The 26,597-nt window shown below is 38.9% G+C and overlaps 1 protein-coding gene across 7 annotated transcripts in view; it reads left to right on the top strand.

The window, feature by feature from the left end:
* ARMC8 (armadillo repeat containing 8) overlaps positions 1-26,597 on the top strand; it is a 105,751-nt gene that overhangs the window by 55,378 nt on the left and 23,776 nt on the right. For 5 of the 7 annotated variants that reach the window (XR_005719729.1, XM_040233452.1, XM_040233444.1 and 2 more), the window contains 4 exons: positions 328-528; positions 3,649-3,744; positions 23,146-23,228; positions 23,541-23,622. Coding sequence is in view for 6 of the 7 variants with exons in the window: in XM_040233452.1 (XP_040089386.1) it covers positions 328-528; positions 3,649-3,744; positions 23,146-23,228; positions 23,541-23,622 (462 nt within the window). In the remaining variant the exon portion in view is untranslated. The remainder of the gene's footprint in view (positions 1-327; positions 529-3,648; positions 3,745-23,145; positions 23,229-23,540; positions 23,623-26,597) is intronic. The other 2 variants (XM_040233489.1, XM_040233477.1) reach the window with 1 other exon arrangement.

Genomic DNA, 26,597 nt, shown 5'->3' on the forward strand with positions numbered 1-26,597 from the left:
GCAGAAGCATCAGCAGTGTTATATTAGGGATTCTTGAATGCCTTTTGTAAGGTTGTATGATAAAGCTTCAGTCTCATCAATCACAAAAGCCTAAAGTGCTTTGAATATATGTGAGTTTAGTGTGCCAGTGTAAATGATTAATGCGCACTGAATTTTGTTTTTACATTCCAAAAAAAAATCCTTTTATTCTCTGAAAGTCTTTATTGAAATATTTGATTACCAACATCACTCCCAGTAAAAACCATTGGGTCAATTTAGTTACTATATGATCTCCATCATGCTTTTCCCTTTACCAAAAAAGCAAATAATTAATTTCACTCCTTCCAGACATTGCCTTGTTTGGTTCGAATGTGCAGTAAGGAGAGGTTACTAGAGGAGAGAGTTGAAGGAGCTGAGACACTCGCCTATCTGATTGAACCAGATGTTGAGCTGCAGAGAATTGCTAGCATTACTGATCACCTCATTGCCATGCTTGCTGATTACTTCAAGTATCCCAGCTCTGTGAGTGCCATCACTGATATTAAAAGGGTATGTTCTCTTTTCCTTTTCAGCAGCTCAAGAGAGGGATTTTTAAAAAGATTTTCTTACTGTTCACTACTTTGAACCACTTGATAAATTACAGTTCAAAGCCCTTTTAAGTAAAGAAATCTTTTACTTTCGGTAATGAACATGATGTTGCTTTATGAGTTTTTGAATTCAGTCTGTTAAGTTTTTTAGTAAGGAGGTAATCAAGAAATTTCATCCCTGATTCCCACCTAACCCCAAAATAGCAGGGTCTCTAAGCTAGGGTTATTGACATTTTATCAACATCCTCTAATCCTTTTCAAGGTTCCAGAATCATCTGTTGCTATATTCTCATTCTTTAGAACAAAGATAATCTTCTGTTCCAGGAGGCTGAGTGGCTTTATTTTACTCTCTGCCACTGTTTTTTCCTATCTTTTCTTCTAACTTTTGCCATCTCCTCTTTCTTTTCTGCAGTTTCATACTGTGTTTTGGGCCTGGTAGTTGACAGTAAAGCACCACCTAACCTCTAGTTTGAAAGCATCAAGGACCAAATTGTACTATCTTTTTCTCAAACTATCAGTTCCGTAGAATGGTAGATATTCTTTTTTGGCTTTGTTTTTCTCAACCTGTTTGTCATATGCACTTCTCTAAGCATGAGAGATAAACATTCTGTTAGAGAAAGTTTATTTAAGGAGGTCACAGTAGAGAGAGCATTGCCTCTTAAATGGTAACCAGTACTGTTTCACATATGTGACTGTGTTTTTAATGCTACTGGTCCCAATGGTAAATTTTAAAAACTATTCTTTTGACCTGTCCCCTGCCCTTGGGTTCCAAAAAACTTCATCTGGTAGGCAACTGTTCTTTTGGCATTTAACACTAAAAATAAAACAAACTATTAAGGGTATACCTTTTCTCTGTCTCAGAAAGAGCCTAGAATAACTTTCATTGATATTTTTATTAATGTACTCTGCCCTTTATATATTAAGGTTTCGTGCCTCCCCTTCCTTCAGTATAGCTCAGTTGATAAAGAATTCGCCTGCAATGCAGAAGACCCCAGTTTGATTCCTGAGTCAGGAAGATCTGCTAGAAAAGGGATAGGCTACGCACTCCAGTATTCTTGGGCTTCCCTCGTGGCTCAGCTGGTCAAGAATCTACCTGCCATATGGCAGACCTGGGTTCGATCCCTGGGTTGGGATGATCCCCTGGAGAAGGAAAAGGCTACCCACTCCAGTATTCTGGGCTGGAGAATTCTATGGACTGTGTAATCCATGGGGTCGCAAAGAATCGGACAGGACTGAGCCACTTCACTTTCATTTCCTTCAATAGTATTGTTTTTCTAGTAGAAGTGGTAGGTTATATTGAACCATCCTGCCTTGTCTGTTTTCCCTCTAACTACTTGCTCAAGCTAACACAGTACTTCCCAGTACAAAGATATATGAGCAAGTCCTAACTATAGCCTCATGAACCCCTTTGGTTGACCATCCCAGCAAGGCAAATAGAACACTTTGATGGATATGAGAGTAGAGAAACAGTTATAAGAACTTCTAGCCTATATATATGCAAAACATTTAACTGGTATATAGATTATCCCTTCTCCTAGGGTTTTTCCATCACAGTAAAACTGGAATAATAATGACTTTTAAAAATCTCCTAAACTTGAATATTAGTTTGTTTTGTCATCTTTATTTTTGATACAGTGGTTTCTGACATAGAAGTGTGGATACTAGACCGAAAAGGGACTTTTTGCATGTTAATAATGTGTGATTTTCACGATACTTTACTTAAGTCCAAGTCAGTATTCTACTGAGTTATGACTGGAAAGTAGTTAAAACATAAGAACACATATTTTAGAGCTTACACATCAAAATGAATATTGTATTTTGGGAGATTCCTCCCATAAACAATCTGTGCCTGCTTTGATCAAGATATTTTTGGAGCTACACTTAAGAATTGCCTTTAGAACCACCCCATCTGAGTTTCAGTTTTTTTTACTCTGGAGTTTTTGTTGTTGTTACTCTAAATGACATTACCCAGCTGGGTTTCTCCAACTTCACACACCAGTGACAGTTAAAACTCTCTTAGTTGATGAAAATATGTAATTGTCAAGGTTTTCTTGCTAGTATGCCATTCAGTTTTTAGGAATTTTCAAAAGAGGGTTTCAGAATATTATGAACAACACCTACATCTTTGCATAAGGGTGAAGTTTTCCAAGGCAACTTATTTGGAAAAAGTTGCCGTCATTTGGATGAGTAAGTTATATCTCTTAGTTGTGAAATTATTTATTGATATGCCTTATAAATTTACTGGTTTGTATTTAGTCACTGAAAGTGTCCTAAGAACATACTTCTTTTTTATCTTTTTGGTAGTTTGGTGATAAATCAGGTATTTGGAAGAACTGATAACTGAGAAAGCCAGTTATGCATGTGAAAGACAGCATTAATTATTTCATACCAGTAATTTTAATAAACTTATCCCAAAAAAGTCTCCTGAAAACAACTCTCAGATAGCTGTAATAGACAGATAGTAATGATTACTGTTTTCTGTTGTTTATTAAGTATTTTTACAAAGATTTTCCTGCTTCTAAAAAGCTTTTTAAATGCTGAAATTTGGCTAGCACTATTAATGTTTGGGAAAACCTTCTCAAAGATTCAGCAGCACTCAAGTTATCAGCTGTATTCTAGGGCTGCAAAGGCCTGAGTATGCCATGTTTGTGAGGGTGTTTCAAAGAGCTGGTGGGGAATTCCCTGGTTGTCCACTGGTTAGAACTTCACGCTTCCATTGCTGGGGGCACAGATTCAGTCTCTGGCTGGGGAACTAAGATTCCATATCCCATGGCCAAAAAAACCAACTGGTACAAGCAAGCATTGGTGCCAGTAAAAAAACACTGAATTTTTAGGGCTCAAAGATCACAAAGGTTTTTCATATACCAGTGTTATGGCATTTTAGACAGAAACAACTGCAAGAATTCCAGGTCTTCCTGACACAGACCCAGCAAAGTCTTAGACATATGTGAGCCAAACCCCAAAATAACCAGCACTAATATGTTAGTAGCTGTTAAGCATTCTTTTTTCTTCAACTCTATTAGTTTTATTGAAAATTTAATTTGTGGACTGGGTTGGAACACATCTTTTTTTCCTCCTGTAGCTTGATCATGACTTAAAGCATGCTCATGAACTTCGCCAGGCTGCATTCAAGCTCTATGCCTCTCTCGGAGCAAACGATGAAGACATCCGGAAGAAGGTGAGTCTGGGAGAGGGGCGTCCCCCAGTCCTGACAGCCAGCAGGCAGGGAGTGACGTCAACCTGAAAGTCGTGGTGAAGAGCACTAACAGTGACTGTTTGAATATAATAAAACAGAGTGACTAAAGGCATAATTGAAGAATGAATGGGACCCGGATTTGGGGGGTTGTTTGTTTTTTTTTTAGAACATAGAGTGGCATGGCCATGCTGGAATGACAAATAACCGGCGTGCTTTTTTGTGTCATTAATATGGATTATTATGTTGCACATTTTTGCATGTGTTCTGATAAAAATCAATTCTAGCACTGTGAAGCTTCAGATACCTTGAAAGACCTAACACTAGAATTGTAAATGTTATTTATGGAAATCCTTTCCAATGCCATTGAGAAATTCATATCTCTATTGTATATTGTTCTTTGATATGTGGCTTAGTTATGTTTTGATTTTTTTTGCTACTGTGCAAGTTTGATGTGAATAAAATCTTTGTGGAATAATGATTTTATGTTTAGTGAGTGGTCATCTGAATTTTCCAGCTCCCAAAAAATGTATCACTGGTATAGCACCTTATGTTATTGCAGTCTAGTCCAACACTGGGCTCATGTTCTTCATGAGAATAGTTCTAAGCAGGGAGTCTAGTATTGTAATCTCTGATCTGGCTCCCTCTGCAGACTGGAGCTTACTACACACAAAAATATGTAATTATACATAATTATACATCTAATAAATTATACACAAGACTTTAGGAACATCAGTAAATTAATTCATATGTTCTATCTTGATGAACCATAGCAGAAAGCAAAATGTGGCAGTTTACTAAATCTTCCCATCTTGTATTGGTATTTTAAGGAGCCCTGAGAGAGACATCACAAGTATTGGGACTTTAACATGATTTAGAGAGGTACTTTGGGCTTGTAGAGAGAGAAGTATGGAATTAACTGTAGGTTTATTAAAATAAATTGGATCACGGTTGGAGAAAATTGAAATTAATAGCAGTAATATTAGATATGTAAGTAACTTTGGCTTAAAATCTGTGCAGAAAACACAACTAAGCTGAATGTTTTCCATGTACCTCAATTTAGTTCAGTTAACAAGATGTTTTTGACTTGATATGTTTTAGTAAATATCTATGAAAATCCTTTTCAACACCTCTAAGCTTTAATTTGTAAACTGTTACTTCAAGGCAGACATACTAGTGATACGATATTCCCTCTGTCTAAGCATGATTTATGGATATTGATGTTCATATGTTTCGTCCAGTTCAGGAACATGGTATATCGCCAAGGGGAGAGGCTTTTACGGCAATTCATATAGATGGAGCATTTTAAAAATTGGCATGGACTGTGTGACTTAGACACATAATGACTTGTTTGGGGATGATTTAGTAGAGTCCAATGGAAAGAGAAGCATTTCACCCACTCTTTTAGCTCAAGAAGGCCATGCCATGGACTGAAAGGGAGGTAGATAGATGGACCATAATGAGGGGGAAGTAGGATGTCCATTTGTACTTCTTTGTACTTTTTTGTTAATAAACTATTGTTTTGGAATTAATGACTTTAATTTGTGATATCATGTTTTAGAAATACAACATAACAGTCTGGTGATTAGTAGTCTAAACTTGTATTTCTAATGTGTATAATTTCCTGGTAAGGCTAAATCCTGATAATTTCTGTAGAAAGATGACAAATAAAGGATAAGTTATAATTATTATAGTTTTTTTGTGTGTGTGCTGAAGAAAAGATACTGTGGTATGCTGATGTAATGGGGATTCTATAGAGTTTTTAGGAAGATATTTAATTTCTGTGGAATTAAGTGAATAATTTACAGTTCATAGCAACTACTGAAGAGAGAAATTGTAAACTGAAAAATATAAAATAATTTTGTGATAAAATCTGCATGAAAACAGTTCCTAGTGGAGAATTCTTATTTTCAGTGTAAAAAAATGATAAATGATAACTCTTCCTTTGAATGCATTTATTTCTATTCTATTTTTTGTTGAAATAATTATTTGGATAGATTTTTATTTACTTTCTCTATGAAATATTTATTTACTTTTTACACTTATGCCTTAATGAACTTCGATTGTATTTCATTTTTTGGTGTAGATTCTTGAAGTACAATGTTTATTATTGTTTTATTTCTTAATGCAATTTTCATACATGCCAAGATGGAATTATAGTTTACTGAGTTAATGAATGAGTAATAATCTCTGAAAGAGATTTCAAGGACTGTAGACCTGTTTCCACCCCCTCCTTTTCCCTCACCGCAAACAAAAGCAACAAAAAGGCTTTATGTTTGCTCCAGGATACAAATAAGAGGTGTTGAATTGGTCTGCCCTTTAAATTGAAGATAGGAATGCGATTCAGTAAATACAGGAAGTAACATATATCCCATTGCCTTTTTATGACCAGTTAAAGAAATGAGGCAGAATGAAGAAGAGAGAACTAGAGACAGTGAGAGGTATACATAGAAGTAAAGGAGAAAGATACAGGCCTCCTCTCTTCATGGAATTATGGCTATCTTTATCTTACTGCTTCTAAAGACTTCTTAAGGCCTGCTGTGATTTCATTTCTTGATACCTTCTCTCTGGGCCACACAAAATTAAGCTGAAGACTGAATATGACCTATAAGTCAGAGATGTACCAGTCCTGCTTTGAAGCAGTGTTGGTGTGTTCCCATTAAAAGTAACTAACTGTGTAACAGTCCCAGAACCTCATAAGCACTCAATGAATATTGTTGAATGAATATATATATATAGAGAGAAATATAGAAATGAAAATGCAGAAATCATATGCAGAGTGACGTTTCCTGTAATACCTCTGGATCTTTCGGTATCCTGTGCAGAGCAGAGTTGGTATCCTTATTCCTAGCTTGACATCCTTTATCACTCTGTGGCATACCGACAAATTTCCTGATTCCCTGTGGTGTCCTGTCAGTGAAAGAGGGTGGAAAGTGTCCTGTGGTGAAAGTGGAAAACACTGCCATTAGCTGTGACGTGAAGAGGGAGAAGTCCAAGAAAAGATGAAGGACCACTCAGCTTGACAACAGATGTGGCCTGGCCATATTAAACTTAGATCATTCACAATTTTGAAAGCAAGGGCAGAGTAGGAGTTGAGAGCTCAGTAAAAGAAGGGTCCAGAGCACAATAGCAGTGCCTGCACTGACAACTATGCCAGGTAAAAATTAGGTAAGGTGCCAGATAGTCTTTGCCATGGGGAAAGTCTAGTTTCTAATGATAACCTTTACCACATAGTAATGCTAAGAAGTATAAGTTAAGTTAATGGGATGGTAACAAAGAAGTTAGAAAACTAACAAATTATATTTCAAGTACTGGTATCCCAATCAAAACCCCAGTCAGTTGGTTAAGTCATGCAGAAGCAGCAGTGGCAAACAGTCCTGTAATTGTGAAGTCCATTGTTCTATAACAAAGAACTGCTTTTTAGAAGACCATCTCTTGATTGGTATCTATTGATCATCAATTGGGTTGGAAATTTAAAAGGATTGTCTCTCTTACTTTCTTCAAGGAGGTTATAGAATTTATCAGAAACAGCTAGGAAGTGTAAATTGAGGAAAATTAGGGATATATTAAATATGAATAAATTAAAATTTAAGGAAATTAATAAACTAGATGTTATTTTTATTTTTGATAAAAATAAAACATGTTACAAATGTTAATGTAATACTTATTGTAGCCTTTACTCCTTTGAGATACCAGACTAATGGAGCCTTTCAGAAAGCTTTCCTCTTGGACTTTGAGTACTTTTATTTTAGCTGGAGATCCCTTTAAGGAACTAGACTGTAAGCCCCACGAGGGCAGGGATTTTTTTAAATATTTTGTTCCTCACTGTATTCCCAGCATCTACAATACTATTGAGTGCATAGTTGACACTTAACTAGTATTTGAAGAATAAATGGATGAATGGGAAGAAAAGAAACAAGCAGATAATTGAACCATATTGCAAAATTGGATTGTTAAGCACTGTTAATTGTATTATAAATGGACCTCTCTGCATTAAGAACTTTCATAACTTTACTAGCAATTCTACAGATATGTGAGAGAGGAGATTTAAAATAGAGAAAACCTACATCTGATCATATAGGCAGGGGTTTCACTATACTTAGCACAGAGGGGATATAGGAATTTTCTATTTTCAAGAGACAATTCCAAGGGCATGTCTTCTACTTACTTTGATACAGATCAAAGAGAACATGTTTTATGATATGGTACTTGTTTAATTTTGAAATAATTTTTTATCATTTCTTAGTTTTTTCCTTTCTAAATGTGTGATTTTTAAAGATGTATAGCACTCACAAATGTGAATCTGCACAATTTTTTCCCCTAGGGATAAAAGTATGATTTGGTTTATAGAAATTAGCCCAACTCTTAGAAATCAACCTATTCTGTAAAGTGATATACAACTGGATAAAATAATTCCCAATTAATGAATGTCAGATTTTTATGAAAAACATAATTAATGAAGGTCAGTAATTTAATTCTACATAGATTGATTGAACTGTCTACATTGTATAAATAATGTTAGATGGATAGAGAGAGGGGGGTGGAGAGAGAGAGGGAGCAGGTGTGATAGAGAATTAAAGACATAGCCTTAATATTCAGAATTTATAATAAAACGTTAGAGAAAAGTAAGGAAATGCCAGTAAGAATTTGCAAGGGGCTCAAAGAATTATTTGGAACCAATTAAAATGGACATGGTGATATCAGTGGACCTATCCTTGAATCAACTTGGAAATGAATAATTTAATATTTTGATGTTTTCTAAATGCCTGTTCTATCTTCAAGAATCAAAAACATGAAATCTTAAGTTTCTGTTCTTTGTTAAGGGGAAAAAGACTAGTCACAGTGGTTTTTACATAACACATGTGAAGAAGGTAGCCAAGGGTGAGATATATTTTCTTTTTAAACTGAACAATTTTTTTTCTTGGACAGTTTTTTTGAGACGTATAGGCAAAGAAAAATGAGGAAAGGAAAGCAAAAAGAAGATTGAGACTTTGTCTTATACCCTCTTTTTCCTACCAGAGGAAGTTTTATCTGCAGGGACATTTTAGTTTGAGATACAATGTATTTGAAATGTCTAGCATGGTGTGTGTAGGGGCTCAATAAGTGGAAGCATTTGTTAGAATACCTTCCATGAATAATTTTATTGGAAGATTAAAGATAAATATATTTTAAAGTGTATTAGGGAAAGAAATTGAATGATATTGGGGCATAAATAAAATGGTTTATAGTGAAGACTGCTTTTTTGCTATAAATTTCCAAGAGTACTAGTTATTTGTTTCAGTAAAAAGAATATTTATAATTCAGAAGCATAGGTCTTTCCTTAGTTTATCTTTTATTAATAAGTTGTCTTCCTACTCTTATATTTTAAAATATATTTAAAATACTCATTTTCAAAACTTTTTTGTTGCTATATCATGCCCTCTGAAGCACAAAAACACTTTTGTTTTTCTTGGAATGAAATAGAATTTATAATATAAATCAATAATTGGTTAAAATCGTAGGTAGTAGATGTCTTGAGCAAAGTAAGGAGACCAAATTCTATCTGACTTTATCTAAGTATTAATTATTACTCTCTGTGATTGCCATAGATGTCATTTCTCCAAAGAATCATCATTCTTCTGAAACCATATCCCAAATGCATATGTTCAAATTTTGAACAAATGTAAATCTTCTGTGTTTTTGAAGTTATATGATTTTAAAGTATATTTGTAAATTTAGGCCAGTTTTTCTTACTATCTTTTTAATATCTCAAAAATTTAATAAGTGCTTCACTTTGAACTTTTTAAATCATTTGTTGTAGCTTTATTTTATTTTATTATTGGTCTTCTGTGTAACAGTATAATTGTACCATGAGTTTATATTTTTAAATATTTTGTGAAGTTCAGTAATTCTAAATGGTTATCTAAAAGGTATACTGTCAAAATTATGTATTTGTCTCTGCCATGAAATCAGGCAGATGCAGAGAATTCTTTCTAAGCCTTAGTCTACATGTTGAAACAAATGCCTTGAACATTTTGAAGGTTTTCGACGGTACCACAGAAATAGCACCCTTCAGGACTTGGTTCTGCTACTGAATAACAACAAGTCATTCAGAATTACTTGATTTAATCTGTGGTTAAATTGTTAGTTATCATCTGAAAGCTAATCTACTAAAGAATTTTAAATGAACTCTGCAACATTGATTCATGATGGTAAGTATTTTTAAAGAGTTCACCGTGACAGTACCAGGTTTTGCCACTTGCCCACAGTATTAAGACCCTTGGCCTTCAACATACTGAAAGAAGCAAACCTGGGAGCGATAATGCTATATACAGAATAGAGGTATTTATACAATAAAGTAATGAACTTATAGTTTAGAGTTTCATTAAATGGAGACATAAAATTGAGAGTTATACTGTTTTCATGGTATTGTAGTGGCATAAATCATTGAATTAAAGTTCTTGTTCTTTTTTTCAATAAGAAGTACAAACTGGTTGTTTCATTAGTTGTTCATAATATAATTAAGACAGATGTCTAATAAACCAAGAAATTGGCTAAAATATGGTATATATTAAAGACCATATTATATTATGGTCTGTGTAGAGCTAAAATTAGTGATTTGGTTGGATTTTCAAGAATGTTCTACCTAGAAATGAATCAGTTATTTGGGATGCTGAAACATTTGTGGAGAAGTAGACCTTGAGAAGATTGAGTTTGTGATGAAGAACCAGAGTCAGCACTACACACTTCCCTGTACTGATGCTAGCACAGGAGTGGGCGAACCGTGTCCTGTGGGTACTTGTCACCTGCGTAACAGTTCTGTAGCCTGTGAGCTAAAAACGGGTTTTGTGTTTTTAAGTGGTTGGAAGAAGAAAACCAAAAGAAGAGCAATATTTCTGACATGAAAAGTAAATTAAATTCTAATTTGTGCCCATAAAGTTTTTCCTCCTCTCTATCTTTTTTCAGCTTTATTGAGGTATAATTGATGAAATGTCTATCAAATTTTATTGGAATATAGCCATGTTGACTTGTTTATGCATTGCCTGTCGCTATTTTGCACAATCACATGGCCCAGAAAGCCTAAAAGTTTACTGTTTGGCCCTTTGCAGAAAAACTTTTCCCGCCCTGTGCTAAAACTGCATAGCTAAATAGAAACACCCATCAACCAGTTTGTTGAAAAACTGTATTTCTCATTCGCCTCTTCATACTGGACTGTAGAAAGAAATGGGGCCCTACCAAAACCAGAGGGGAGACGGGGGGGACTTGGAGATCAGTTGTCTGACTTCCTGAAAGAGCGGCAGTGTCGAGTGTTGACATTATGACATTGCCACTGGCTGCTGTCCTACGTGCTGTTCCCCTTGTTTGAATGATTTTGGCATGTGGCAGATAGCAGACAAATTGGATGGTAATTACGGCTTTTGGTTATGGTAGGAAACCTTAGATTCTGTGTATTGATTAGCAGACTTGCCAGAATAAGATTTTTCACCTTGTCAAAGAGAAAAATTAAGATCCATCCAGTTCCATTATTAAGTAAATACCTATTTAGCCTTTACTACATATGAAGCATTGTGTTAGGTGGTGTTGTTCAGTCACCTAGTCATGTCTGACTCTGTGACACCATAGACTGTAGCACGGTGGTATGGGGCATGTAAAAATCATGTAATTCAGATATTTACATCAAGAGATAATCTGTTGGGAAACCAAACTTAGCAGAATTAACGTTTATTGAGCACTTACTGTGTGCTGGGCACTGTGCTGATAAAGGTGCGTTAGCACATTATCTCTCTTAAACCTTATACAACCTTGTAAGTTCAGCTGTTGTAGATCAGGAAACAAGTGGTTTGACCAAGACCATCCAGCCAATAAGTTGTAGCCCCTAAATTGTGTTCCAGTCTCTCTCACTCCAAAGCCTGTGCTGTTAACCACTTCATTACTTTACTCATCTAAAGTTAAATGCCCACTAGAGCCAAATCATGAAATGGCAAGAAATTTCACTGGGAGATATGTGATACTCTGAAAAAAAAGTGCTATGAATTCAGAAAACTTAATCATCTGTATTAAGTGGTTGCAAAGTATAAGATTCAGGAAATGTGTTTTTTCTCTCACATAGTTTTTGGTATAGAGTGAATAATGAGATGCATTAATCACATCCATTTACTCATGTGGCATTTATGATATACTTCCTCCTGTATTCCCAAGAATAAAGCACTAGACTCATATGTAGCTTGTGGTAGCCTACAACTTAAAGCAGTTAAGGAATGAGACACTAAATTGCTTTGTAGTAATTCTAGCGCCTCATGTGTGTGTAAAAAGTCTCATCTACATTGAAAGCCAGTTTTGCTGTGATCCACCTAGATATGATTAAGGCTGTAGTTGAAGTCCATTTATATATTATAAAGAAGTTTACTTAATAACATTCTCATCTTTTCTAAGATATTAAGAAATAAAAGATCTCCATATCTGTTTTCCTTCTGTATCCATTGAAGCTGTTAGTTTCTAAGGCCACTATCTTGATATGACTACACTGTAAATTAATATTCTGGAAAGGAAGCATCCAGAATTAATGATGTCATCTCAGAATTTTATTTTGTAGACAGCTTCCTTATGGAATAAATTTGAACTTGAGGCAGCATTTTGAAATCTTTTAGTAGTTATCTCTTATCAGGCTATAATGTTCATAACTAGAATGTAAGCTCCATAAATGCAGTACTTGGTAGATAACTATGCTTGTATTTATTGAGTAAATTGTGTATGTCTGGACATCAGAAGTCAGGCAGCCAACCTGTAGGGTATTTAAGACTGTGGCATGCACAGCTTTGTGCTGAGGAGCAGGGGCTGAGCGAACCATTGTGTTGTATGGCTCTTGGGGCAGCACATCATTCAAATCCCTGAAAACCAGTAGGAGGTAGAGGGGAAGTTTCTAGTTCTGTTGTTTGAATAGTCACTTATAATGGTTTAGTCTATGTGCTAAACCAAAAGTGTAACTCAGCAGCTGTTTAGGTTTTGTTCTGCCATAGAGCTAGTAGTTGAACTTTTAAAATTGAACTCTTATGTGTAGAGAAATATGTTTTTGACTGAGGAAGTGTTGATCAATTTTTAGATGTTACAAGTATTTCTCACATGCTGTATTTATATTTTTGGTTTCAAGAAAAGGACAGTTTGGGCCAAGAGAGTTCTCCTATTTTTTTCTCTACAGTGTAGAAAGGTTTAGAACTTTTGAGTGTTTCTCTTAAACAGTTACCATAAATGAAGTTTCACAGCTGTTAAGAATCTGCCTGCAATGCAGGAGACCCTGGTTCAATTGCTGGGTCAGGAAGATTCCCCTGAGAAGGGATAGGCTATCCATTCCAATATTCTTGGGCTTCACTGGTGGCTCAGATGGTAAAGAATCTGCCTGCAGTATGGGAGACCTGGGTTCAGACCCTGGGTTGGGAAGATCTCTTGGAAAAGGGAACAGCTACCCACTCCAGTATTCTTGCCCAGAGAATTCCATGGACACTGGAGCCTTGTGGGCTACAGTCTATGGGGTCACAAAGAGTCGGACATGACTGAGCTACTTTCATTTTAAGAAGATAAAAAGGTCCAGAGGTAGAAATTACAAAATGCCACTTAAAGAGGCTTAAAAGCAAGAATGAAATACAGAAGGCCCACCCTAAGAAACCCCTCCTCTTTGTCCTCCGCTCCTAAAGGAGTGATACTGCTCCCAGGCTTGGACCTGCAGGAGAGCTTAGATGTTAATTTAGTTCAATGCCTTAAAGAGAAAAGACCAAAAGGAGGCCCTGTAGATCAACTCTTATGATGTTTGGTTTTTCAGTTTCTCTGGCTAAGAGGACGTATACTGTTTCCCCCATCAACCTGTCTCCCCAGATTGTGAGGTTAGAGAAGTTTGGTATGAATGTGGAAATGAGCCATGGAAGACTGAGAGAAGGGAAGAAATGCCTTGTAAAATGTTTACTGAGACTCCAGGATATAATGTTTTGATCAGTAATCTGTCTTTAGAGAAACTGTATATTTTAGAGGAAAAAAAAAAGTCTCTGGTAAAAGACTTTAAGACTTTCTTCTTTAAATATTTGCTAGAGGAGAATGTCGGAGAAGGCAATGGCAACCCACTCCAGTACTCTTGCCTGGAAAATCCCGTGGATGGAGGAGCCTGGTAGGCTGTGGTCCATGGGGTCGTTGAGTCTGACATGACTGAGCGACTTCACTTTCATGTTTCACGTTCATACATTACAGAAGGAAATGGCAACCCACTCCAGTGTTCTTGCCTAGAGAATCCCAGGGACGGTGGAGCCTGGTGGGCTGCCGTCTATGGGGTCACACAGAGTCGGACACGACTGAAGCAACTTAGCAGCAGCAGCAGCAGAGGAAAATGTCAGAAAATCTTGTATGGAACAGTGGCAAAAATATGACAGAATAGGCTGTAGTTGGGGAAAACCTGCAGGTCTCATCCAGAGCACGTAGGGCTTGCAGCCTAAGAACAGTAGAATATTGGTCTGTTTAGTTGGTGTTTGCTAAAGCTGGGTCCTGATTCTAGAATGAGAGCAGATTATAAGGGAATTGAATTTCACAGTCAGTGGAACTCACTCTTCTGGTTTCTTCACAGTGTTCTCTTAACTTTTCTTCATTGACTTGCAACCTCTCTGACTTTTGGCATTTATACTCCCAACCCAGGCTGAATGATTTGTCATTTTTCTTTCATGTAGGTGTTGTGAATTGGACCTTTTCTGTTATCTTTGTCTATCTTATTAACAATGCCCTCTCTTGCCTTGTATAGTATCTTCATTGGCCTAGGATGTCAATAGGTAATCTGTAGTTCCTACAACCCTGTAGACTTTTAAGTCCTCTTCATTCCTAATTTTCAAACTCAGGTCTCAACCTCATAACTGAGGCTAAGCAAATATCTCATCCTTAAGCACAGTGAGCAGAAAGGACCTCAAACTAGAAGCCGGAAAAATCGGGTGCAGTTGACTTGTCAGCTCTGCCCCAAATTTGCCTAGAGAACCTAAATCAGTGACTTAATCTTTCTGAACTTCGAAGACCTCATTGTCAATAAAGAAATTTATTTCTAAGACCTCTGTAGATTTTAAAACCTTTACAGAGTTTATTTCCAAAACCTGTGTAGATTTGAACATTATTCAAGTAAAAATTAATAGCCATAAGTTCATTTAGTTCTTTCAGAAAGTTGTGTCTGCTGCCATTAATGCCATGGGAATGCAGTAAGAGGGTCGGGTTTCCAGCTGAACTCGTTTAAGGGCTAGCATTGCAGCTGCCCTTGCTTGATTCATGGAAGGCCATGTACTGTTGGGGGATTTTGTTTGTTTTGCTTTGTTTTAAAAAAGGAGTAATGGCATGAGAATGTACTCAGGAGTTATAAATATTAAGTGCTCGAGCGTTTCCACAATATGCACGGCAGCATATCCTTTAGTTAAGTATTCTGTGGCAAAATCAGTATGCTCACATCCTAAAACCTAGGACAAGTTTGATTTTCTACGTGTAGGAATAGATCCCTCCCTAGTCTGCTGCAAATACTACTCAGTCTACCAGATCAGCTGGCTGTACTTACCTCAGTCTGTACTTACCTCAGTCCAGTTATCTCTTAACCCCTTTTCATCCTCCCAGCCTTTACCTCATTTCCAAAGCCAGTCAACTGCACTGTCATCTGATCTTGTGTTCACAGGGCTCATCTTTTAAAAAGATAACTTAGGTGAGGGGCTGGCTCTTATGTAAATGGCCCCAAGTAGGAAGGCCCAAGTGTGTGCCCTGAGACTGACACTTGTGAGCCTGAAGTGTTGACATAACAGGTTCAGGGCTCTTGCCAGACCTACTTTTTCTCCCTGACCTTCTTGTGCTGCAGTCTGCTTGACTGCTTAGTCCTTGCTGCTTTAACTAGACTTTCTGGATTTGATACTTTATCATCTTAGATGGCAGTGTCTTCTGACTTAAAAGTTTGATTCCAAGTCTTTGCTCTTTCTGGACAGTTCTGTTTTGTTATCCTCTGTTGGAACTCTTTCTAGGAACCTTTATCTGACCATTGTGCACATTAGCATAAACAAATAACTGAGCCCACCTGCTTTGAATTGTCTAAGAAGTTTGGTGACGCTGCTAAGAATCTGCCTGGTTTCCATTTCCACATCTTCATCTGATTTCATCAAGCTCAAAGTCCACTCTGAAGTTTGTAGTACTTAGCAAATGCTTCGTCCTGGGTCTTGCTGGAAGAGTAGCTGTGTCTTATTTTGTTTTTAGCTCTCTGACCCTTCAGTTCTTCAGTTTTCTGAGAAAGAGGTGGTTTATGACTTGGCCACAACTAAGTTATAGATCCACTAGAGCTCATGGAGGGCTGGGGAATTCCCTTTTAAGCCAAGGCCACGTGAGGTTGCAGAGAGTCTGACACGACTGAGCGACTTTCACTTTCACCTTTAACTTGGTAATATTCCCTTGTATGCCATGCACCTCTGCCTTAGGATAACCTAGGTTCTACATTTTCCCCCTGACCCTCTAGGCTGACCCCTTCTCTCCCCCAGGCCATAGGGATCTCCTGTCCCAAAACAGGGGTCTCGCATGCTATTCCAGTAGATCTTCATCTGCCCCTACGAGAGCTCCAGTGTCAGAGACAAAAAGTTTACCAAAAGCACGTAGTGATGAAGACACCAGCAGAGGGTACATAGCACCTAGCCCACTGACCTCAAATGTGGTCAGTTTAGGGTACAGCATTTTTTATATGCTTTAATTCTGTAGTTAAATGTACAAACCAGTCCCCTTGAAGAGCAGGGAAAGAGAGATGACTCCACTCTGAGGATTCAGTCCATTACTAATATTCCTCCTGGCCAGACACAATGTCTGTGTATCTCTCTCTTAGAACAGATTCAACAAGCTATGCCACAGGGCATATTTGCTGAGCTATGGTGAGGAATCTCCAAGAACCAAGAGGCGGAACAACTTCAGACCCCACTTAGCATTGCTCTTATACCTGGAAAGACCTAAAGATCCTTTGCAGGGACTAGGACTGGCTGTCCATCATTATCAACTCTACAGCACAGTACTAGGGTCGTTGAAAGACACCTTGGAGAATGTGTTTTATTGTATTTGGCTTTCCAGCCCCACATCTGAGAAGCTATCCAGTGCTCTGTTAGACCTTCACGTGGGCCAGAGAGCTACTATGGCAGTGGCCACTGCCAGCTCCTTCCCAGGTGACCTGAAAATTGTTCCTCTGGATTTGATTCCACACTTTTTCCTATCTCCAAGAAGCAACAGTTAGACCCAGGCATGGAACAACAGACTGGTTCCAAATTGGGAAAGGAGTACGTCAAGGCTGTATATTGTCACCCTGCTTATTTAACTTATATGCACAGTACATCATGAGAAATGCCAGGCTGGATAAAGCCCAAGCTGGAATCAAGATTGCTGGGAGAAATATCAATAACCTCAAATACACAGATGACACCATCCTTACGACAGAAAGTGAAGAAGAACTAAAGAGCCTCTTGATGAAAGTGAAAGAGGAGAGTGAAAAAGCTGGCTTAAAACAACATTCAGAAAACTAAGATCGTGGCATCTGGTCCCATCACTTCGTGGCAAATAGATGGGGAAGCAATGGAAACAGTGATAGACTTTATTTTCTTGGGCTCCAAAATCACTGCAGATGGTGACTGCAGCCATGAAATTAAAAGACACTTACTCTTTGGAAGGAAAGTTATGACCAACCTAGATAGCATATTAAAAAGCAGAGACATTACTTTGGCAACAAAGATCCGTCTAGTGAAATCTATGGTTTTTCCAGTAGTCATGTATGGATGTGAGAGTTGGACTATAAAGAAAGCTGAGTGCTAAAGAATTGTTGCTTTTGAATTGTGGTGTTGAAGACTCTTGAGAGTCCCTTGGACAGCAAGGAGATCCAACTAGTCGATCCTAAAGGAAACGAGTCCTGAATATTCATTGGAAGGACTGATGCTGAAGTTGAAAATGCAATACTTTGGCCACCTGATGCAAAGAACTGACTCACTGGAAAAGACCCTGATGCTGGGAAAGATTGAAGGTGGGAGGAGAAGAAGATGACAGAGGTTGAGATGGTTGTATGGCATCACTGACTCAATGGACATGTGTTTAAGCAAGCTCCGGGAGTTGGTGATGGACAGGGAAGCCTGGTGTGCCGCAGTCCATGGGGTTGCAGAGTCGGACACGACTGAGCAACTGAACTGAACTGAATCACATTTTAATCCTCATTTTGGTTAGTGTATTCACTACAGTGCTCCTTTTATTCCTGCGTAGATGTCTCAGTATGCTCAAGGCTACAGTTGCAGTTAGATCCTGTTGCTCATTCATGTAGCCTCTCAGGGCACTCTGGGGTTTGAAGCCTAGATTCATTCACATTCTGACTTTGCATCATTTTTACTGACTTGCTCCCTGACTGATACCTTAATGGAAAAGGTAGATCAGACACTTAAGTAGTGTGCTTTCTGGAACCCTAGCAGGGTTCCGCTATGATGAATTTAGTTACAAATCTGGGCCTCCTACTGCAGACATGTTGATAGACTATGACCAATAGTCTGAAGGGAATATACTTCCAGATAGTTCTACTACTTGATATCCTAAATCAGGAGCAAGGTTTTCCATCTACCTTATAGCTCCCCTCTATCCCTGAAGTGTTAGCCACCACAGCCCCCAGGAAACTTGAAAGAAAGTTCAAAGCTGCACTCTGTATTTCAGTGACTGACCACTAGCACAGTTCTCCAGTGTTCCCTGGTCTGAGCCAGAACATTTTCTTCTCGAATTAATGTCCACTCCCAGTTGATAATAGAACTGTTCTTGAGAATGGGCATTTTTCCTACTTAGCTTTTGTACTTGTTTCACTCTGTTTGCCTTAGCCCCATGACTTGTGTCATTCCTAAAGTGCTCTTACTGACATAGAGTCAAGTGCCATAGCACTCATTAAATAGTTGATTGCACTTGCTTATTCAACACTGTAAGTTTATTGGGAACAAGGGCTCTCTCTCCTCCATCACTGTATCTTCAAGTTTTAAAACCATGCCTAGCACTCAGGGAGCACACAGATATTTGCTGAATAGATAAATGCGAGCATGTAAATAGGAGCTGTGTCCTGTTTGCCCTTCCTTGCCTGCTCCCTGATTTTGCCCCCCTGTCCTGCACTATCGGAGAAGGCAATGGCACCCCACTCCAGTACTCTTGCCTGGCAAATCCCATGGACGAAGGAGCCTGGTAGGCTGCAGTCCATGGGGTCGTGAAGTCAGACATGACTAAGCGACTTCACTTTCACTTTTCACTTTCATACATTGGAGAAGGAAATGGCAACCCACTCCAGTGTTCTTGCCTGGAGAATCCCAGGGACGGGGGAGCCTGGTGGGCTGCCTTCTGTGGGGTCGCACAGAGTGGACACGACTGAAGCGACTTAGCAGCAGCAGCAGCAGCCCTGCACTATCTCCCTTCTCTTCTAACCAACCTGGCTCCCATGTCATTTCTGAACATCACGGCAGTTTTGCCCAGACAGACTTACACGATTTTTATTTCCCTGACTGCAAAGAATTGGAGTTAAAATAATTATTGCTGTATCCCCTCGTTTTCCTGAAGGCCCAGAGAAGTCAAGCGAGTTGCTCAGACGCAGGAATGGATCTGTATGTCTACATGATTGCTAAACCTGTCCTGTGCCTTGGCAGATTTCCATCTTTGCTGGGATGCAGCCAGTAAATATTGTCCAGGAGCCTCTTACACATCTGTATTTACTGTGCCCAGGTTTCTTAAGCAGCAGAGCCAGTCTAGTAGTATTTCTCAGGTCTTGGAGCATAATCAGGTGTCCCTGCCCCTGCGCCTTCCCCAGCCCTCAGCACTTTATTTTCTGGTAATGTGATTACACTCAATACAGGGAACTGTTTCTCCCAAGTTATTATTCTTATTATTCTTAAGTAGGAATTATTTCCCAAGTCATGGAGAAGGAGCTTTCAGACTTCTGCATCTAGCTATTCAGTGCCCAGATTTTTGCCCCAACTTTTAATTTCCTTCCCGTGCCAAAGGCCCATGGTTTGGCCTTGCCTTTTTCAAGAACAATGGCTAGTGTTTGATTGAAGGAATCTGTCAGTCAAGCAGTCTTTGACAGTTGCTGTAGCACGGAAGATTAGATAACTTGAGAAAGGCTGTAATCCCAAAGAAATAGTAATAAGGTCCTAAAACAAGTTTATTGGAGTGAGATCAGTAAGAGAATGAATAAAAGGTGTAGAGTGCAAAATCACTTGATTGGGTGTTCAGGAAGAAATGAAGTCAGAATTAACAAATGTAGCGCCTGGGTGATGGGGAGAATAATAACACCTTTAACAGAGTGACAGACAGACAGACATGGAGAAAGAGCACATTTAGGAGGGAAGATAAACTCAGTGTGGGACATAAGGGATTAGACTTCATGGAAATTAAGTTTGGATTGAGCAGGCAGTTAGGAATATGAAGCTAGAGTTCAGGAAAAAGAAGTATCCATATCGAGCTGATTTCAAAGTCACAGCCTTTTCATTTATGTAGAGTGAGGATGAACAGAGCTTTGGGATGCATGTCCATTTAAGGAAGGAAAAGGGTGAAAAGTCTAAAGTTTGGGCACTTATGTCTTTTAAATAGAAGTGGGAATGGGAAGTAGGGCAGACGGAGGAAGGGGACTCAGTGGGGGTAGAACAGAGTAAAGATTCAAGAAGAGGAGTGGAGAAGCGAGAAGGGCTTTGAGCTGGAAGTACCCAGCCTCAACAGGAGTGAAGAAAAGTACAGAGACATATTAATGAGAAGAGGAAGTTGAGGCAACTTGTGTCCCAGAAAGAAAGCAGTGTCCTTGGAGAATGAGATGAGCACAGAGGGACTGAGGGTGTGAGGGAGATAAGAAGCACTAGAAAGAGGAGATAAACATCGTGAGAAAAATGGTGTCTCCTGCAGCAGAGTGCGAGGCTTGTGGGCCCACAGTGAGCAGGGTGGTGTGCCTGGGACCAGGCAGGCAGGGTTGGTGGTTTTTCTGTTCTAATATCAGCAGGGTTATTTATTTATTTATTTTTAACTGGAGGAAAATTGCTTTACAATGTTGTTGGTTTCTGCCATACAACAGCAAGAATCAGCCATTAAGTATCCATGTCGCCTCCCTCCTGAGCCTCTCTCTCCTCCCCGCTTTCCACCCCTCTCAGTCATCACAGAGTGCCAGGCAGTTAGGAATATGAAGCTAGAGTTCAGGAAAAAGAAGTATCCATATCGAGCTGATTTCGAAGTCACAGCCTTTTCATTTATGTAGAGTGAGAATGAACAGAGCTTTGGGATGCATGTCCATTTAAGGAAGGGAAAGGGTGAAAAGTCTAAAGTTTGGGCACAGGCTGGGGTCCCTGTGCTCTGCAGCAGCTTCCCACTAGTAATCTATTTTACACATAATAGAGTGTATATGTCAGTGTTACTTTTTCCATTCGTCCCACCCACTCCTTTCCTCGCTATGTATGCAAGCCTGTTCTCTACACCTGCATCTCCATTGCTTCCCTGCAAATAGTTTTCATCAGTACCATTTTTCTAGATTCCATATTTATGTGTTAATATACAATATTTGTTTTTGTCTTTCTGATTTACTTCACTCTGTATAACAGGCTCTAGGCTCATCCACCTCACTACCACTGACTCAAATTTGTTCCTTTTATGGCTGAGTAATATTCCATTGCATATATGTACCATATCTTCTTTATCCATTCATCTTTCTGTGAACATCTAGGTTGCTTCCGTGTCCTGGCTATTGTAAATAGTCAGCATTTTGGGATCTGAAGCAGAACTGAGTGGTGGGAGGACAGTGGAAAGGAGTCTACTATGTGGAGTATCTGAGCATGACATCCAGGTCAAAGAGAAGATATATGAGGGTTAGGCTGATCAATAGACAGTGAGAAGGGTGGTGTTCGGGGGCTGGAGATGACAGTGAGGACAGAGGGCGGATGTGCACAAAGGTCAGGATGAAATGAGATTTGGTCTAAGGTGAGAAATAGATCAACATGTATGTTTTCATCAGCCACTTTGGAACCTGCAAATCATTACTTTTTTTTTCTTTTTTAAAATGAGCATTCCTCCTGCCCTATGACTGCAGTGTGGTTGCCTGTTCTTAATAGTTGATGGTCTTTCTCCCAGGCACCGTTCATTTCAATTCTGTTTTCTTCTCTTCCCGTTTGGCTTGAACATCCTAAGATTTCCCATCCTCTCTGTTCTGAGGTCAGGCTTCTAACGCCTCTAATTTTAGTCTAGGTCAGTGACCCTCAACCTTGCTGCACACTAGACTCTAACTAAGGAGCTTTCTAAAAACATATAGGTGCCTGGTCCCAGCGCAGAGAATGTGATTTAATTGGCCTGGGAATTTATTAAACTCCACAGGTGATCTTTGCACGTGTTTCCCCAGCCGGGTGTTCTCCCGGGTGAAATGACTCCAGTTGTGTTGCCCGCACTGGGAGCTAACTGACGAGCTCAGACCCACCCTTTCTCTAACCATGGCAGTATTACAAGTGTGGCTGCGCATGAGGACTCCAGAGTCTGACGCCTGGATTCCTATCTCAGCTCTGTGATGCTAGCAAACTCTCGGTTATCTAGACTCCTCAATTTCCTAATGTGCTGATGGGGAATAATAATGCCTACAAAAGGCTTAATTCTCAGAATGTAACATACTTATTAGCACAATGCCTGCCACATAGAAGTGCTCAACAAATAGTAGTTGTTTTTGTTAATATTTGTGTTATGATTGCATTAGCTCTTTTTCTACTATGCTGTTTTTTCATAGGACCACACAAATTAATTTCTTCCACATACTATTTTGTGCCTCTACATTGGAAAATCATAGGCTGTCTTTTTTCTAAATTTAAAAAATAATAAAGCTTCATGACTGTAATGATTACAAGTAGCAGGACTTAATGCTACAATGAAAGTTGGCAAAGATTACTTTTCTAAATATTTACCCTAGTTTCAGTTTGCTGGGTAAGAGAGTGGCCACAGGATGGCTCTGTCAGAAACCCACAGATTTTTTAAGGACCGAGTGTGGACCATGATTTTTCAAAAAATTCACTCTGGCAGGAACCTGCCCAATGGTAGTTCAGTTATATCTTGCTTTTTCTCAGAACTATTTATGCAACACCACCACACTATTTATCACATGTAATTATTGTTTTAAGTGTCTTTAAAAATAACGAAAACATAATCTGCCCTTTAAGCCGACCATTCCGCCTGGCAGTTCCTTGGTGGGGTAGTCACACCTTTCTGATCAGCTGTCTGCCCCCACTGCAAAGTGATTGTTCCAGAGGCCAAAACTCTTGCTAAAAACAACATTAAACGTAAAATGGACATTAACATACTTGCATTTACAAGCAGTGAAGTTTGTCATCTTCGTGTTGTTATTTATGCAGCATTAACCTTTTTCTCCAGATCATTGAGACTGAAAATATGATGGACCGAATTGTGACTGGCTTGTCTGAGTCTAGTGTCAAGGTGCGGTTAGCTGCCGTCAGGTATGAGCTTTAAATGGCCTGAATAAAAATCCTTTGCCATGTGTTTCACCTTTTTCCTTTCCGGACCTTCACCAAGTAAGCACAGAATCCAAATGTTACTTGACCATATTCTCAGGTGAATTCATACAGTGTGTAACACTATGTAACAGAGAAGCTAGCTTGAAAAGCCCATGAAGTCCTGAAGTAGTTGAATTAACGATGTGTGTAGATAAACCTTGAAATGTATATTAGTAATTGTGCAATGCCCAGCAGTGTGTTTTAAAAGGAAAAGTTTTGGCATCTTGTGAAGCTAATTTTGATTATTCTTTGTAGATGTTTGCACAGTTTATCTAGATCTGTGCAGCAGCTTCGAACCAGTTTCCAGGATCATGCTGTGTGGAAACCTTTAATGAAGGTAAGAAGAAAACATCAAGTCCACACCTATTCCCACAGACCCGTTGTGGGCAAGGTAACTGACAGCTCTCCCTGATCTAAGAGTGTGTCTGATTTTTATGTTAAAGCATTGTGAACATTTATCTCCTCAGATCTGATGTTCTAAGCCTCTTTAGAACACGCAGACTGTGTTTCTGAGGTCAGCATCTCATGTATGACAAGGGAAGTACACACCTGGCTTTCTTTCATTAAATAAAACTTCAGTTACTTTTTAGACCTATATCCAGAGTCATCTTTGTGATTTTTATTTATGAAAAAAGAAAGGAATCAGCCATTTACAGATATAACCTGTTCTTAAGTCTTTTGGTACTCCCTTAATATTTTTTAAAAGTTGTTACTTCCTGCCTCTCCACTCCAGAAAGACTTCTTTGTTAAGACCTAAAGGTCTTTCCTTTGAGGGTACACACACAAAAAAGGGTGGTTTAGGTCAAAGAATTATCTGAATTGAGATTTAGAATGTGCATCAGGTTTCTGCTAATAATGTTATCCCTCGTACATTACAGAACCACAAGTCACTGTGGTCTCACCATCTTTTTTCTTTTCTTTTTTTTAAGCACCTGTATTCTTTGCATTTGATCTGCACAATTTTTTGTCTAAGTTTTTGGCTTTTTGTTTTGCTTTTTAGTACCTACTGTGAAAGCCTCCAGGCACAGTAAGTCTACCAGAAATTTGTACTACAGAGCTCTTGCCCTCAGCTTAAAGCCTCGGTTACAGTAGAGGCTTCTGTGTGGTAGAGTTAGTCAGAATAGTTGGGGGAGGCTTCTGTCAGATTATAAAGTGACTTTGAAGGCAGAAGGAAGGCAGGAGGATTTCCTAGAGAGGAACAGCCTGAAGAGCAGAAACATTACGTGTGGTTTGTGAAGGAGGACTGAGCACGCTTTCAGGACTGCAGTGGAGGGTGCGTGGTGGGCACCAGGTGGAAGGTGGGCACCAACTGGAAGGGTTGGGCCAGTGCCTTCCCCAGGAAAGGGAGTTTACTGTTGCCACTCTTTCTTGTTCTTAGATTGCACCTTTTTTGTAGCAGCTTCATCTTAGTTTATTGATTCTGTTCATTCAAGATTTTTTTTAAAGTGCTCTCCTATTTCCCAAAATAACTTCCAGATATTTTCTCTGGAGCCATTTTCTGATTACTCAGCTCAGTACCCCTCTATCATGTGAATCAGAAGTGGTTTCTGACTAGTTCTGCCTGGGCCCAAGTTGGGTGAGCAGCAAGTTGGGTCTAAAAGGATTTGTGCACTTGGGTACATGTGGGTATAATTACCATCAAACTATTACTATTTTTGCACATTTAAAGTATAGTATTAAAAGCCTGAAAGTAAATGAGTGATTTATTTCAAGTACTTTTAGGTTTTTCTTAGTTCAGAGATTGCTTGCATGTCTATTGATTCTTTTCCCCCTTTTTCTTGTCTGTGTTTTTAAATGTTGATTAGCAAACTGTGTTTTTAAATGTTGATTAGCATGTGAAACCAGGTTAAAAGCCCAGGGCCCCAGGGAAGACGTCGGGCTGCCTCCCTTTTCTGAGTCTAAAAATGGGATGACGACCTAGGGCTTTTGGTGACAGAGTGTGCAGCTCTAAAGCACATGTTCCAGCTTTCTTGCGTGTTTAGCTTGGGTTTTGTGAGTGCATTGCTATTTACCCCATGAAATCACATGTACAACACTCTGCTTTGTAACTGGACTTGTCTTATCTCTTTTTTCTGTTACCACCCATTTCATGTTAGCTGCATTGTTAGTCAGCTTATAATTCAATTACCCGTGAATCATTTCAGCGGCCTGTGAAGTGGTAACTAGTCCATTTTGTGGTCTTTGGACACAGTTTTTATAATTTGCATCATTGGCTAATTAGTTGATATTTAAAATTCTTTGACGATTTCTCTGTGGTTTCATGCTTGATTTCTTTCTGAGTATTTGTTAAGGAACAGTTCCGTATGTTTTCCTTGCTGTTGGAGTTCTCTGACGGTGTGTCTGCTTTCATCATTGGTTTTGATTTCCTGTCTCATCCTGTTGTCTGCTTAGTCGTCATCAATCCAGACCGTCCCCCACCCCCACCCCCGCCCCGCCCAGCGCCCGCAGCTGTAGTTTACCCATCCTTCTCCCCTCCCCTGTCCCCCCACTTGCTCTGGTCATAGTTGTGCTGTGGTCCACAGCGTGTGTGCCCTTAGTTGGGTTTGTGCTTTGTCTTCATGTCTCATTAAATGGTGTTTTTCCCCCATAGCAGTAAGTTGAATTGGTGTATTACTACGCAGTTACAGGAGAAGGCAATGGCAACCCACTCCAGTACTCTTGCCTGGAAAATCCCATGGATGGAGGAACCTGGGTGGCTGCAGTCCATGGGGTCTCACAGAGTCGGACACGACTGAAGTAACTTAGCAAACTATACAAGAGTAGGCATTCAGTTTTAACTAAAACTTTCATTTGTGGATTATTATTTTGGTGAAATTCTATTTGGTCAGTGTTGGATGTCAGCTTCTAAATTTCATGTGTTATATCTGATACTGTACTAAGTAAATGCTCTCAAGAATTTCTTAAATTTTTCTATTACTGGTTCTTTTTTTAAAAACTACACATTTTGAAAGATTTTTTTTTCTTAACAAGATACAGAATGTCCCTTCCTCCCAAAATACACTACCCTGAATTCATATTATTGTAAATTCCTGAACACATAGACCAGAAACAAAGCAACTTTTTAAAGCCTTGTTTGGCATTCACTTATTTCAACCAATGATTCTAAGTAGTATAATTTTGGAAAATCATTATTTCTCTTAATTCATAAGCATTCTTTGAGTGCCCACTTTGTGCAGTGCCACTTAGGCCTGGATAAATTAAACTATAGATATTATAGATTATTCTTTCAAAAAGCTTTAGTTTGTAAGTAGGAAAGAAGATTGGCAGGGCTGTACAAAGAATTTGAATAGTGGACAGTAATACGGGCCCTAA

The sequence above is a fragment of the Oryx dammah genome, unplaced genomic scaffold, assembly GCF_014754425.2.
Source record: "Oryx dammah isolate SB20612 unplaced genomic scaffold, SCBI_Odam_1.1 HiC_scaffold_2, whole genome shotgun sequence".
NCBI lineage: Eukaryota > Metazoa > Chordata > Mammalia > Artiodactyla > Bovidae > Oryx > Oryx dammah.